Source organism: Schistocerca americana, chromosome 2 (genome assembly GCF_021461395.2).
Source record: "Schistocerca americana isolate TAMUIC-IGC-003095 chromosome 2, iqSchAmer2.1, whole genome shotgun sequence".
Taxonomy (NCBI): Eukaryota; Metazoa; Arthropoda; class Insecta; order Orthoptera; family Acrididae; genus Schistocerca; species Schistocerca americana.
Window position 1 is genome coordinate 177,168,112 of NC_060120.1, and position 15,613 is coordinate 177,183,724.

The following is a 15,613-nucleotide window of genomic DNA, read 5'->3' on the forward strand; positions in this document are numbered from 1 at the left end:
TTAAAAACTCAAAATTGATAGCAGTGAAATTTTTTAGGTAAATCTAAGTGTATATTGAAAGCATAGTCAAAAGGTAAATGATGGTATTTACCACAGAGAACAAGAAGCTCAGATCCACTGATACAGAAATTGTAACTACATATGAGATAGTCTGCACAAGACTCAGTATTGAGGATAGGCACAAACTTACAATGGGTCCTTATAGTCAGGTACAGAAATATTTGGAAAAAATTCCATTTCGCTAGTATGTAAGTTCCCATCGTACTGTCATCACTGGAGGAGCCCCTAATCATCCACCAGTCAGCTGCAAAAATTACAGTTTTCTAAGTGGTGGATGTGACAAGATATCCTATGAAAAATTACTAAATGTTGCCTGTGACAACTACCTAGTTATTGAATACACTCACTCATGATATGACCAACCTAAGAGCAACAAAGAGACCCGACCTCTTTGATGATATCCATACTGAAAACTGTGCCAGAGACCATGAGGCAGTTGTAGCAACCATGATTACTAAAGTTCCAAGGACAACTAAAACAAGTAGAGGGATTAATGTGTTTATCATGCTGAATATAGTGAAGTCATATGGCATGAATGGCTGGGAGACACTGAAGTGCAGATTCAGCATACTATGCTTACTTTCATTCCATAAAATCATACAGGATTGTTTTCTGGGGTAACTCAACAAGCCGAGCTGAAGTTTTCCAAGCCCAAAAACAATTATTTGTGAAGTTAACTGAAGGACATCCTGCAGAGGACTGTTTAAGGAACTAGGGATACAAACTACTGCTTCCCAAAATATTTATTCCTTAATGAAATTTGTGATTAAAAATAATCTTTTTTTACCAATAGCTTAGTTCTTGGAATCAATACTAGAAACAAGAATAACTTCCACAAAGACTTAAAGCCACTTACTTTACTTCAAAAAGGTGTCCACTATTCAGCAATATATATATTCAATAAATGCCAGCAACCATAAAAAGTTTAACTAATAATAAAGTTCAGTTTGGGAAGAGTCTAAAGCATTTATAGGTAGTCAACTCCTTCTGCTACAATGATGAATTTCTTAGCAGAACCAATTGATGTTTCTATGTTATTAATAATATTACACAATGAGAATATCATGTAGAGTCTGGCTTCCATACAAATTTTGTGCAGTAATGCCTTCATTGCAAATAAGTGCTGTAAAATGTTTTTATTTTATTTTAATTTGTTTTTATTTGATGATGTATGGCTATAGTAGCCTAAGCATTATCATATGCACCTAAGTGTATTGAGCATTTAATATTTGATGACAGGTTTTATATCCTTGTATATGTAAACAAGCTTAAGATATGTTCTTATTTTGTAACTATTTATTGTGTGTTCTTGATTTCTGACATGTTCCACATACCAGAGGATCTCCTCACTATGGATCAAGTGGAACACAAGTACATCTAATCAAATCATGAACAGGTTGTTTTTAACAGAATTAGAAAATATGTGTAGCACTGCTTTCATATCAAGTTTGGTAAGATTAGATCATGAAAGTAGTTCTTCATAAAACTATTATTTCACTGCAATAGATGGTTCACAATATCAGTGAGTGATAGGCAGTTCGCTCTGTGATTCAAGCCTGTTATGTCATGCATTCTTGTATGTATCGAGTTCCTATAAAATAAAGCATGCTGGGTACTCCGTACCACTGTGTCATCTATCATTCACCATCACTACATAATGGAGTACCACAAACTTAACCACATGGAGAATGTTAAGAGAAAAAAAATCAAGCAATCTTATGTTGCAGTCGATGTGTTATATTGAATCAGTGTCAACTTTTAATACATTATGATTTACATTAAAGAAGCTAAGAGCTCTCAACTGTAAGCAATTGCCCATGGCAAACAGTGGATTAGCTGTTAATCAAGTGCTTGCAATGAATCTTTGATTGTTAAATACAAAAGAATAATAATATAAAATTAGTTCTCCACCAGTTGTGTGTAGGCCTACTACTCATTTACAGCTGCTTAAACTCAGCACTGAATATGTATCCCAGGGGCATGTGGTTATGGATTGTGTGCATCTATGCCTGCAGGTACTTTAGGCCACTGAAATTCATGCTGTGCTTCTACCTACCTGTGATGATCCCTGTGTGGCTGTGGGCTGAAGACTGGTATCTATCCTTGGTCGTCAACGCCATCATCCGGTATGCCTGTAGCCTCAACTTCACCTGGCTAGTCAACAGTGCTGCACATATCTGGGGCAACAAGCCTTATGACAGGTTGGTTATAATGATTTGATCGAGATCTGCAGATTCATACCAGTACTTAGTAACATGTAGCATCAATACGTTCATGACAAACACTGTCATGGGAAGCATTTGTTATTGTGTATTTCTAAAATTACTTAATAACCAATAAATAAATAATAATAAAATAAGATAAGTAATAAAAAAACTAGAAGATATAGGGGGACAGTTTTAGAGTAAAAGTGTGATAGAATGGTTTTGAAGGAAGGAAGAAAGAATAAGTTCAAAACATACTTGTTGTTGTTGTGGTCTTCAGTCCTGAGACTGGTTTGATGCAGCTCTCCATGCTACTCTATCCTGTGCAAGCTTCTTCATCTCCCAGTACTTACTGCAACCTACAATTTTCTGAATCTGCTTAGTGTATTCATCTCTTGGTCTCCCTCTATGATTTTTACTCTCCACGCTGCCCTCCAATGCTAAATTTGTGATCCCTTGATGCCTCAGAACATGTCCTACCAACCATCCCTTCTTCTTGTCAAGTTGAGCCACAAGCTCCTCTTCTCCCCAATTCTATTCAATACCTCCTCATTATTTATGTGATCTACCCATCTAATCTTCAGCATTCTTCTCTAGCACCACATTTCGAAAGCTTCTATTCTCTTCTTGTCGAAACTATTTATCGTCCACGTTTCACTTCCATACATGGCTACACGCCATACAAATACTTTCAGAAATGACTTCCTGACACTTAAATCAATACTCAATGTTTACGAATGTCTCTTCTTCAGAAACACTTTCCTTGCCGTTGCCAACCTACATTTTATATCCTCTCTACTTCGACCATCATCAGTTATTTTGCTCCCCAAATAGCAAAACTCATTTACTACTTTAAGTGTCTCATTTCCTAATCTAATTCCGTCAGCATCACCAGACTTAATTCGACTACATTCCATTATCCTCGTTTTGCTTTTGTTGATGTTCATCTTATATCCTCCTTTCAAGTCACTGTCCATTCCCTTCAACTGCTCTTCCAAATCCTTTGCTCCATGGATTTAAAGTCCTACTCCGAATTTTTCTTTTGTTTCCATTACTGCTTGCTCAATATACAGATTGAATAACATCGGGGAGAGGGTACAACCCTGTCTGACTCCCTTCCCAACCACTGCTTCCCTTTTGTGCCCCTCGACCCTTATAACTGACATCTGGCTTCTGTACAAATTGTAAATAGCCTTTCACTCCCTGTATTTTACCCCTGCCACCTTTATAATTTGAAAGAGGGTATTCCAGTCAACATTGTCAAAAGCTTTCTCTAAGTCTACAAATGCTAGAAACATAGGTTTGCCTTTCTGTAATCTTTCTTCTAAGATAAGTCATAAGGTCAGTATTGCCTCAGCTGTTCCAACATTTCTACGGAATCCAAACTGATCTTCCCCAAGGTCGGCTTCTACCAGTTTTTCCATTCGTCTGTAAAGAATTCGCGTTGGTATTTTGGAGCTGTGACTTATTAAATTGATAGTTCGGTAATTTTCACACTGTCAACACCTGCTTTCTTTGGGATTGGAATTATCATATTCTTCTTGAAGTCTGAGGGTATTTCGCCTGTCTCATACACCTTGCTCACCAGATGATAGAGTTTTGGCAGGACTGGCTCTCCCAAGGCTGTCGGTAGTTCTAAAGGAAGGTTGTCTACTCCTGGGGTCTTGTTTTGACTCAGGTCTTTCAGTGCTCTGTCAAACTCTGCATGCAGTATTGTATCTCCCATTTCATCATCATCTGCATCCTCTTCCATTTTCATAATATTGTCCTCGAGTACATCGCCCTTGTATAGACCCTCTACATACTCCTTCCACCTTTCTGCTTTCCCTTCTTTACTTGGAACTGGGTTTCCATCTGAGCTCTTGATATTCATACAAGTTGCTCTCTTTTCTCCAAAGGCCTCTTTAATTTTCGTGTAGGCAGTATCTATCTTACCCGTAGTGAGATAAGCCTCTACATCCTTACATTTGTCCTCTAGCCATCCCTGCTTAGCCATTTTGCACTTCCTGTCAATCTCATTTTTGAGACATTTGTATTCCTTTTTGCCTGCTTCATTTACTGCATTTTTATATTTTCTCCTTTCATCAATTAAATTCAATATTTCTTCTGTTACCCAAGGATTTCTACTAGCCCTCGTCTTTTTACCTACTTGATCCTCTGCTGCCTTCACTACTTCATCCCTCAAAGCTACCCATTCTTCTTCTACTGTATTTCTCTCCCCCATTCCTGTCAATTGTTCCCTTAAGCTCTCCCTGAAACTCTGTACAACCTCTGGTTTAGTCAGTTTATCCAGCTCCCATCTCCTTAAATTCCCACCTTTTTGCAGTTTCTTTAGTTTTTATCTACAGTTCGTAACCAATAGATTATGGTCAGAGTCCGCATCTGCCCCTGGAAATGTATTACAATTTAAAACCTGGTTCCTAAATCTCTGTCTTACCATTATATAATCTATCTGATACCTTCTAGTATCTCGAGGATTCTTCCATGTATACAACCTTCTTTTATGATTCTTTAACCAAGTGTTAGCTATGATTAAGTTTGGCTCTGTGCAGAATTCTACCAGACGGCTTCCTCTTTCACTTCTTACCCCAATCCATATTCACCTACTATGTTTCCACCTCTCCCTTTTCCTACTCTCGAATTCCAGTCACCCATGACTATTAAATTTTCGTCTCCCTTCGCTACCTGAATAATTTCTTTTATCTCATCATACATTTCATCAATTCAGGTATGTTTTCACCTCTCCCTTTTCCTACTCTCGAATTCCAGTCACCCATGACTATTAAATTTTCGTCTCCCTTCACTACCTGAATAATTTCTTTTATCTCATCATACATTTCATCAATTTTGCTCATCATCTGCAGAGCTAGTTGGCATATAAATTTGTACTACTGTAGTAGGCATGGGCTTCACGTCTATCTTGGCCACAATAATGCGTTCACTATGCAAAACATACTTAGGAAAGGAAAAATCAATACAGTGAAAGGATGAAGGAGTACTATAGGGTAAGGAACAAAATATGAAAAACTGAAATTGGTATGTCATCATCTGAAGGCCCACACCAGAGGAAATAAATAATAAAATATTTTTTATGATATAATAATAATAGTAACTAAAAAATTATTACTATTATTAATATTATAAAACTTATGTTGCAAAATATGTGGGCTGTTTCAGACTCTAATATGCTAAATTTGAGGAATCATGGATTACAGAGGATCAGCTTTTCCTCAGGAACATATTTTCCTATTTAACTTCAAACAATGCAAAATCCAGAAGGACTGTAACAGTATTATGAAATGGATAGCTGATACTCACGATACAGCAGAGATGCTCAGTCACAGACAGGCACAACGAAAAGACCGTCAGAAAGTGAGCTTTCACACAAGGCCTTGTTTGACAAAGGCCTTGTTAGCCGAAAGCTCATTTTTTGACAGTCTTTTTGTTGTGCCTATCTGTGACTCAGCATCTCCGCTATATGGTGAGTAGCAACTATCCTTTTCACAATATCGTTTCCTATTTAACTTATTGTTTATGAGCTATGCACACTTTGCTGTGGTAAAGGGAAATGTAATCATGTTTACTATAGTGGCATATCAAGAGGGTTGTGAATGTAACTCATATTGGCATCAGAGCTGGGCAGATTGCCTGAATCATTAGTGAATTTCATGACAACAATTTATTTATTTACATTTTTTGCACGTAGGCCATCAAGCTGATGACTTTTGCAGACATCATAAAATAGTGGCACATACATTCATATTAATATTCTAATTACATGTTACAACAGAGGGCAAGTAGATTAGAATTCACTGAGTGAATATAAACAATTATTACCTAAGAAGGCTTTTAACTGTCTGTGGAACAGCTTTGGTTCACAAGTTTTCAAAGCATGTTGCATCTTGTTGAACCATATCTAGCTATTAATATAAGACCTATTGTCAGTCATTTCTAATTTTGTCCTCTGCCTGAAGTAGTTACCCTTACTTCTAGATTCATAATTATGTATATCACTGCACTTATTTACTTTGTTTTTACTATTTAGAAAAAATATAGTAAGTTTATACAAATACAAGGAGTGCACTGTTAGATATTTATAGTGGACAAGGGTTTCATGACAGGTCTCTCTGGACTTTAGTCTATGCATTAACCTAAAGGCTCTTTTCTGTAATACTGATATTCTATTCAGGTGCAGGTCTGCTGTACGACCCCACAGTTCAATACTGTAATTAAGAAATGGATAAACTGTTCCACAGTAAATAATTTTTTGTGTTCGACTTGCAACTGTTTTTTCCAGCTGACTTATCAGATACAAACTACTGCTGATAAGTACAAAAGCAATGTTGTTAACCCAACAGAGATTTTTGTGCAGGTGGACACCAATAAAATTAATGTTATCTGCTTCTGCTGATGTAATACCACAAATATTTTTTGTTTCAGCCTCATGAGAACCAGCTGTTTTAAATGTTAGTAGGTGGGATTTACTGATATTGGTGTTTAGACCCTGGTGTAGAAAATATGTGGTTACTTCTGTCACACCCTTAGTTTTCATAAAATGAGAGGGAGGCATCATCAGCATAGGTTACTATATGTGAATTGAAGGGTTGTATTGTGTCATTGACAAACCAAGGATCAATCCCTGTGGCACCCCTTGGATTACTGTATCTCTAGAAGACTGGAAATCTATTGCCTTATTATTAATTTTACATGAAAGTTTAATATGCCATTTGCAATTTGTCAGGTGTGTTGTCCGTAATTGCATAGCTGAGTCCTTGATGGTGTAAGCCTTCAGTTTCTTAATGAGCAACCCATGGTTGATTGAGTCGAAGGCTTTGGAAAGATCTAAGAACATGCCTGCTATCTTCCCACCTTAGTCCAGGAGGGTGTACACTTTATGGTGGTCCAGGAGGGTGTGCACTGTGCACTTTATGGCGAAATTCAGCAACTGCAGTAGTTGTGCACTGATCTTTCCTAAACACTCACTCCGTCTTCAGGCCACAAGTGGCCCATCGGGACCATCCGACCGGCTTGTCATCCTCAGATAAGGATGCGGATAGGAGGGGCGTGTGGTCAGCACATCGCTCTCCTGGTCGTTACGATGGTTTTCTTTGACCGGAGCCGCTACTATTCGGTTGAGTAGCTCCTCAATTGGCATCACGAGGCTGAGTGCACCCCGAAAAATGGCAACAGCGCATGGTGGCCCGGATGGTCACCCATCCAAGTGCCGGCCACGCCCGACAGCGCTTAACTTTGGTGATCTGACGGGAACCGGTGTATCCACTGCGGCAAGGCCGTTGCCAATCTTTCCTAAAGCCATGCTGTTTTTCTGTTAACAATTTTTCTTTGTAAAATAAGCAGAGCACTGAGGAAGGATAACCATTTCAAAAACCTTACTAAAGGCAAGGATCAGTGATACTGGGTAGGAGTTTGAAACCTCTTTTTTACTCTCCTTCTTATGCACTGGTTTAAAATTTCTTATTTTTACACTACTAGGATAATATTACAGTTTATGAGGTACATTGGTGATTTAACTGTTCCTTTTATTCATTTTTAACTACTAAACTCGACATACCATACCATCCAGCTGTGTATACGTTCTTTAATGTGAGGATTATCTTGCTTATATCGTTTTCTTTAACATCATCAGAGTTAAAACTCACTGCTTGAGGGGTGTGATTTGATGGCCCTCAGTGCATTTCTAAATGTATATTCGGTTTCTTGTTGGTGATATGAAACGTTTATTAAAAATGTTACATAATGTTGTTGGTTATTTTATAATATTACCATCCTGTATAATGAATAACAGTCCTTTGATACTTATTGATCAGTTTCCAGGATGCCTTGCTTACATTTGTAGATTGTGAGATTTCATTACCTTGGACTTGTTTTCTAAGGTTTGAAAGTTCTGCTACAAAGATTTTCTTAGCTGTGCTATATTTTTGTTTGAAAATATGAGGTCTTGTTGATTTGGGGTGCGAGACATCTAGGTCATTAATATTTTGCCCAAGTTTAACAAGGCTGGTTGGAAGTCTGAGTTTGTAATTTCTTCCACTCTGACTGTGTACTGGCCCTGTCTGCATTTCTTTAATGGGATAACAGAAAACAACATGTTTCAATAGGACATTATAAAATATTTGTTATCTGATCCTTCCGCGTGGTAGATTCTATTGCACTTCTCCTCAGCTAGTTCAGTTTTCAAAGAGTTGACTTTACTATTTTTCATAATACATTTCTTTTCAAAATTTTTGGTATTATTTTAGGAGCTGTTTTTCTATATTCTATCTGTTGTGCAAGGTGGTCTGCATAATGAAAGGCTATTTTACTATACTTAACAGTGTCTTCCACAGTTTTGTTAATTATTGCATAATCCATCCCAGTAGAAATAGAATCTGAGACCCTGGTATCCATTGTAACTTTATTTCTAAGACTGTATGAAGTTAATACATCTACACATTTCATGCTAGTTATGTTGTTGGAGATTTATCAGTGTTAAGGTCTCCAAGTATACTATCGTCACTGAGACCAGTTTGCCTAATTATGGTATTGAAACTGCTAAGAAAATGGATTACATCTGCACAAGATGGCCTGTATATTCCTATTACTTTGTTTCACTGCATTGACTCCATGCTCTTATAACTGAATTGCAGTACCACATATGTCTAATATCCCCTCTTCACTATATTGCTCAGTAAAAGTAGGTCTCTTAGATTGACTATGTCCTCTAACAAAGATTGCCACACCTCCACCCTTATGCTGTTTCCTGCAATCAATATTTACCAGTACATAACCATCTAGCTTCTAATACTGAATTTCATTACATTATAGACCAGGTTTAGTTAACTCTAACACTTGTGATGAAAGCTCAGTTACAAATACCTGTAGTATACTGAGTTTCTTTGTAAGGTACTGCACATTCAGATGTATCCTATAAGTGTAGCCTGGTTTTCTTCTCTTTTTATATGCCAGTGGATGTTGTAGTGTTCTGTGAGAGTCGAGCCAAGATTCTATGTATACGTCTGTGGATGTAGTTGTGTTCTGTCAGAGTGGAACCAAGATTATCTTTGGTGTTGTAGTTATCTTCTACATGTATGATTACATTGTGTGCACAGGGTCACAGGGTTCACATACATCTAGTTTGCCTGGTTGATCGCTCCTTCTTGTTGGTGAATGGGACACGTAGAATTTTTATGTTATTCACTAACCTTAATTTTCCCTTCCTGTTTGTGTGTAGTTCAAGCTGGATGTGTTTATCTTGGTTGATTTTCCTAACATCTATTAATTTCACATAGCTGAATTTTTCACATAGTTTTTGTAGCACTGAATTGTGAGTTTCTACTTCCCTATTAACACAAGACCACTGTGGAAGGTTATATCATACTGACACATTTGTTATGATAACATTGGTGTGGTGTAATTGTGGCAATAACTTTCTATAACTTCTCAGTGGTGACTCGCTTTCATTTCTGTATACATCACCTACAAGTATAATGCAGTCATCTTTATTACGTTCATTTGTTTCTACAGTTGCGTTTTCTACCACAGAACTGAATATGGCTCCAGGTTTGAGCTTAGCAAACATTGAATAATCTAAATTCATATTTTCATGGAGAAAAACAGAGAGTCTTTTTCCATAGCAATTAGCGTAAATTAGGAGTTTTTTTGTTTTTCTTGATGCGTGAACATTTCTGTTTAGAGTTTTGTTGGACATCTTGTTGTGCATTGGTTTGCCTGAGCTAATAGTTGCTTCACAGTCTGAGTTTTGGGTTATTAGATAGTACAAGTGAAGAAGTAAGACCTACATGTTCTGCTTACTTGTGCATTTTCATTCAGTAAACAAGAAATACAAAATTGCCTTAAACAGTCAAGAGGGATGGTCTTTGCTGTGAAGGTGTCCAGAATAAAACGAAACTCAGGGCAGACTGGTTACCAGCTGTTACAATTATTACAAATTTTTTTCAAATGTGGCTTGAATAAAATGTAATTTTTGTATAATTTTTGTTATTGGTACATTTAAGTTGATAGACATCTCAACACATGAGCCATTAGTGACATGTTAACCACAGTATGCCCCTTAACAAAAAAAGATGTGACTGTGATTTATCATTCATCAAAGTTTTCTGATTGCCATTATGGCCATTTACGTGTATGTAATAGACTACTTCCACTTTGTAGTGACACTTGTCTGTATAAAAATGGCATTTCATTCCATATAAGTGTACCATGAAACTAATGACACATGGCATATACTTGCTTAAGATTACAGTGTTTAAACTTAAGTATGGCTGAAGACAAGAAGGTATAAGAAGTACACTAGCATCAGCAAATAAAGCTTTCTTTAGTAAAATAGCTTTACCGATATTAGATATCGATATGGAACTAAGGAATTAGTTCTTGATAGTGTACATCTGGAACACAGCATTGTATGGACATACAATGTGGATCACCAAAATTCTGGTGAATAAGAACCTGGAAGCATGGTGCTGTCAGTAAATGTCAAAAATTAAGCAGAGAGATAAGGTAAAAATTGGACAAGTACTCGAAAGAATAGATGAGGAAAGAAATCTATGGAAGATAGTTTAATGAGACCTCTGCTGTAGCTCCAAAGAATTAACTGCCAGTGGAAGGAGCAGTAGAGGAGAAAATAATAAAGGCAGATCATACAGATGCAGATGAAACTGTAGAAGATTGTGTAACGTCTATATAAAAAGATGCACACAACATAGAAAGATGGAAGACAACATCAGCCCATCTGAAAGACTCATGACTGAGGAAAGGGAAGAAAACCCTTCAGGAAAGAGTCCCATTTTATTTTTGAGGCACTAAAAATGTAATAAGTTAAATCTTATTCTAAAGCATTTTGAGTGGCTTTTGCAATGTTTTATGTGGGTGAACTGGATTTGCATCTAATACTCTACCTGTCCAATATACATTGTTTGGAGTTCAAGTTTCTTTTTTTAACAGGTCAATCCAGAAAATGCACCAAATTTTATTTGCACCACTGTCCACTGGACCTTGCCTTTCAAATAGGAACATTACCATGCCGATACAGAAAAGTTTACTGGAATGGTAATAACATGGGAAAAAAGCTTTTGATAAATTCTTGCATTCACTTTACTTCCATACTTACCCAATTATAACATGAGTCTTTTGCCAAAATTCACCATTAAAAAAATACAGGATCATCTTAAATTTACTTACTAGCTGCAAGTTGATGTCACATGCAGAATCATTTTGAAGGATTCAGAAGTATTTGAGGGGGGGGGGGGGGGGCCGAACAGTGACACGAACTTGGCCAAAAACAAGGATGAATGTGGAGAGGAGAGGGGTATGTGGACAGCAGATATTGTCATGCTGCCAACCAAGGGAATATATGTCATGTACCTTGGCCTTTTATGAACATCTACCACATTTATAGTGCAGTTTGCCTGAATTCATTTGTAGTCAGAATTCAACAGAGTTTAAAATTGGACAAATATTCAGCAATGGTATAATTTTCTGCAGGGGACTGAAGAAGTCTAGATATGAGTCAGAGGAGTACTTTTGTTTAATGGAGCAATGTTGTCAGTGCTCGCCATGAAGTGTGAAGGCAACCAAAGGGGGTAAGTCAGCTACTGGTTCTGCACAGCCAGTGGAGAAAAGTAGCTGGACAAAGTGTCTGGAAGCAAGAGAGAAAAAATATTGTCACTTTCTCTTGTCAATGTAGATGCACAATTCACTACGTATTGGGGGGGGGGGGGGGGAGGGGGGAGGAGGAAAGAACTGTGTTCTCCGGTCGCACCATAATCACCATAACCTTAGAAATAACATAACAATTTATTTGGAATAAACAGCCAAATATTTGTCACAATCAGTATTATATATTTTATTGTTGCTCACTTCACTGGTATCCACTCATAGCAGTTTCAGCCGTACTATTAAGTCTCTTCCCCCTCCCCCCAACCACCAATCGAAAATCATGAAATACTTGGAACAAACAGCCAAATATCGGTAAAAGTTATATACAGGACATTCCTTCCACTTTTGTTCTTCATGTGTGATATTTGTAGCTAATGTTGCAAGTAACCAACAACTTCAGCTGCTATTTTACATTTTGAGCAGAAATGTTGGAAACTGAAAAACGACAAATGTCAGAAATGCGAACTTCGCCAGGTCCTGCTGCACCTTCCATCCTCTGCTATATGTAATTCATACGGCCACATATTTCATGTCAGGACTGGTCTTCTAGTGCCGTGCGGGGTTAGCCGAGTGGTCTCAGGCGCTGCAGTCACGGACTGTGCGGCTAGTCCCGGCAGAGGTTCGAGTCCTCCCTCGGGCATGGGTGTGTGTGTTTGTCCTTAGGATAATTTAGGTTAAGTAGTGTGTAAGCTTAGGGACTGATGACCTTAGCAAATAAGTCCCATAAGATTTCACACACATTTGAACATTTTTGAACTGGTCTCCTAAGCCATCAAACATGACACTATACCTAAACTGTGATGCAGTAAAAAAAATATAGGACAAAAATGAAAACTCAAATACAAGTACCAGCCAACAACAGTGTACATAACATGCATCAAAATGCTTATTGGAGACTTGATCATTGTGTGGTAAATGCTTTCTGAATTTGCAAGATCATGTTGTGGCCCAGATATTTGTGACAACAAACAGGGTTGTGCTGCTCACATATAGAAATACATGGCCTCTTTTCTCACTTCTCATTGGTTAGCTGAAACTAGCATGCTAGATAATGACACCCTCAGTGTGGTGTGTGGTGATGATGATGATTACTGTTATTTTGTTAAAAACAGTGATACCACAGCAACTGACTTGGATAATAAGCATAACAGAGAGTGAAGATAAAATTAATGTAAACCATTACTCTTTATTTATTTTATTTCTTATTGTATTATGAAAATGAAGACATTCAATAGATAGGCATAATGTTTACTTTTTAGGGAGATACTTTATATCAGAAAAATTTTGTAATTTTGATTTGTTGGAATATGTTAAAAATAAAATTTTCTCAAATAATCTCTTGAAGAAGGTGGTCATCTCATATTTAGCATCATCTTATATTGGGTAAATATTGTATTAACAAAAATAGCAGTCTGAGCTCAGTCCCAAAAAATGCCCCAGACCCTTGCACCAATACCATCGAATATCACTCTTACCACTATGCACCAAGCTAAATACCAGTAATCAGCATTAAATTATTTTAAGGATTAATGCTAACAGCTCACCAAATAGCTGAGATGTTCATACATACATAAATAAGACAGAGAACTTTGCTAGTATTCAAACAAAGAGGTGGAAGAGGTGCCTTGACAAACATGAGTCCGAGGAGTGTCATTTCTTTGTAACCTTGATCTCCTTGCATTTTTCCATTTAGTCCAATGTAATGCATATACTTATGAAGGAAAAATCATTTTTTTATATTCTGATCCAAGAGAGGTGCTGATTTTGAAAGCTGTTGTACTCAGGTATTAGCAACTCTTCCCCACCTCACCAAGAAAATCTTTAGGCTTCACGGAGAGAAAATTTAATGGTTGTACATACTTTGGGCATCTTATTGTATTTGTAGTTAATGCAAATGACAAAATCATTTCATCATCAACACCAAAAGAAAAAAAAACGACTGTTGAGAGCATGACAGCAATGAAAAATATGACGGTTACTGTTGGCCATGTAGCCTCTGCTGATGTGAACCAACTGCCTTCTTTCTAACAAATCTTTCACATTTACTTCTAATGCTATCTTTCAAGAGCTACAGAAAATAAACTATTAACTCCAGCAGTTTTCTGACTTCAGTATGCCACTGACATGGTCTGTTAGTATGTAATCTGGAAAAATATTGAGTTTTGATTTTTTTCTATGTCAACAAATCATTCAAAAAGAAAAAGAAAATAAATTGATGACTGTTTCTTGAAAACATTCTGCTTGCCTTAGAAACTTTCAAGCGCAATTGTTGTTATTTTATGGGACATCTGTCAAGCGTAGTCGGAGAGATAAAAGATTATCATTATCTTTAAGGCATCAAATGATGTGTGACATCAAAGACCTCATAGCTCATCCCATGTATTAGTAGCAAATTGTACTTCTTGCCTCTTTAATACAACCTGATTTTCTCATTTCTTTTAGGCGTATCAGCCCAGTGGAGAACCGTTTGGTGGCATTTCTAGCAATGGGTGAGGGGTGGCACAACTACCATCATGCCTTCCCCTGGGACTACAAGGCAGCTGAGCTGGGTGCATACGGCTTCAATGTTACCACCCTGTTTTTGGACCTCTTCGCACGCCTCGGTATGGTGTACGACAGAAGAGTGCCTTCTGAGGACCTAGTCCGTCGGACAGCACTGATGAATGGCGATGGTTCTCACCCTGTGTACCGCCAAAATGATGTCACTGACTTGTCCCTGCAGAAAGCACCTGCCACAGGTGGTTCATGAGACTGACCAAGCTTGCAGTGTTGTCATCTGGCTGCGTTCGATTTTGGCATGTGTGAGTTGCGTGATTCATGCAGAAGTGGACCATATGCTAAAAAAACTGTATGAAACCTAAGTAGTAGTGAAATCACAATTAATTCCATTTCTTCAATTCTGTCTTGCTGTGTACATGCAGACACAAGTGCACAAGATGCATTGGCTGTAATGGTGGTTTTATCATAGTTTGGAACAGTGATACTGCCACTACATTGGGGCCTAATGGCTATGTGTTTAAGGGCTACCATGTGAGCAAAGAACACAAGAAGTTATGTTTGTTATTAAAGGACTCTGTGATGAGCAAAAAATTAAGTGTGAAACATGTATACAGTATAACTTTGATTTCTGTTTCCACTGAAGTAGAATCCTTTCCTGTATGGTGCATTGTAGTACCCAATAAGAAGTATGTTACATGTGTGTTATTTATTTCAATCCAATGCAGTTGCTGCATAATATCAGCCTCATCGACAAATTTTTTTACCATAGCATACCGCTTCCTTTCTTTTAGTTCTAATGATATGACAACAGGTATTTATAACTGTTCACAGCTGTTCTTGTACATCTCGATATGTGATAATTCATAAACTTTCTTTTTATGAGATGAATGTAATTAGATAATTACTAATTATTTTGTTTGGTTTATCACATAGTTGTCTAGTACAAGCCACTCACGTCATGATCCCCTCCCTGGTATTTATTAATTTCTGATCACATATGTGAAGGAAATATCTTTTCAGAAATGCAAAACAGTTGAATGCCATAAATGCCTTTCTTTCTTTCTTAACTGATGGGGTCCAATGACAATGTTAGGAGTTAGCTAGAAACAGTAAGCTGTAGACAGCTGACAGGTCAGATGCACAATAAAGTTTCTTTGCAGTGGATCTAATGAATG

General features: G+C 37.4%; 1 protein-coding gene and 1 pseudogene across 1 annotated transcript in view; one reads left to right on the plus strand and one right to left on the minus strand.

Annotated features, from left to right (window-relative positions):
* LOC124595565 (acyl-CoA Delta-9 desaturase-like) overlaps positions 1-14,761 on the plus strand; it is an 88,285-nt gene extending 73,524 nt beyond the window's left edge. Inside the window, exons 5-6 of the mRNA XM_047134350.1 lie at positions 2,076-2,261; positions 14,382-14,761. Coding sequence (XP_046990306.1) covers positions 2,076-2,261; positions 14,382-14,688 — 493 coding nt within the window. The 3' untranslated portion in view covers positions 14,689-14,761. The remainder of the gene's footprint in view (positions 1-2,075; positions 2,262-14,381) is intronic.
* Positions 7,446-7,563, minus strand: LOC124597427 (annotated as a pseudogene).
* Positions 14,762-15,613: the final 852 nt, after the last annotated feature.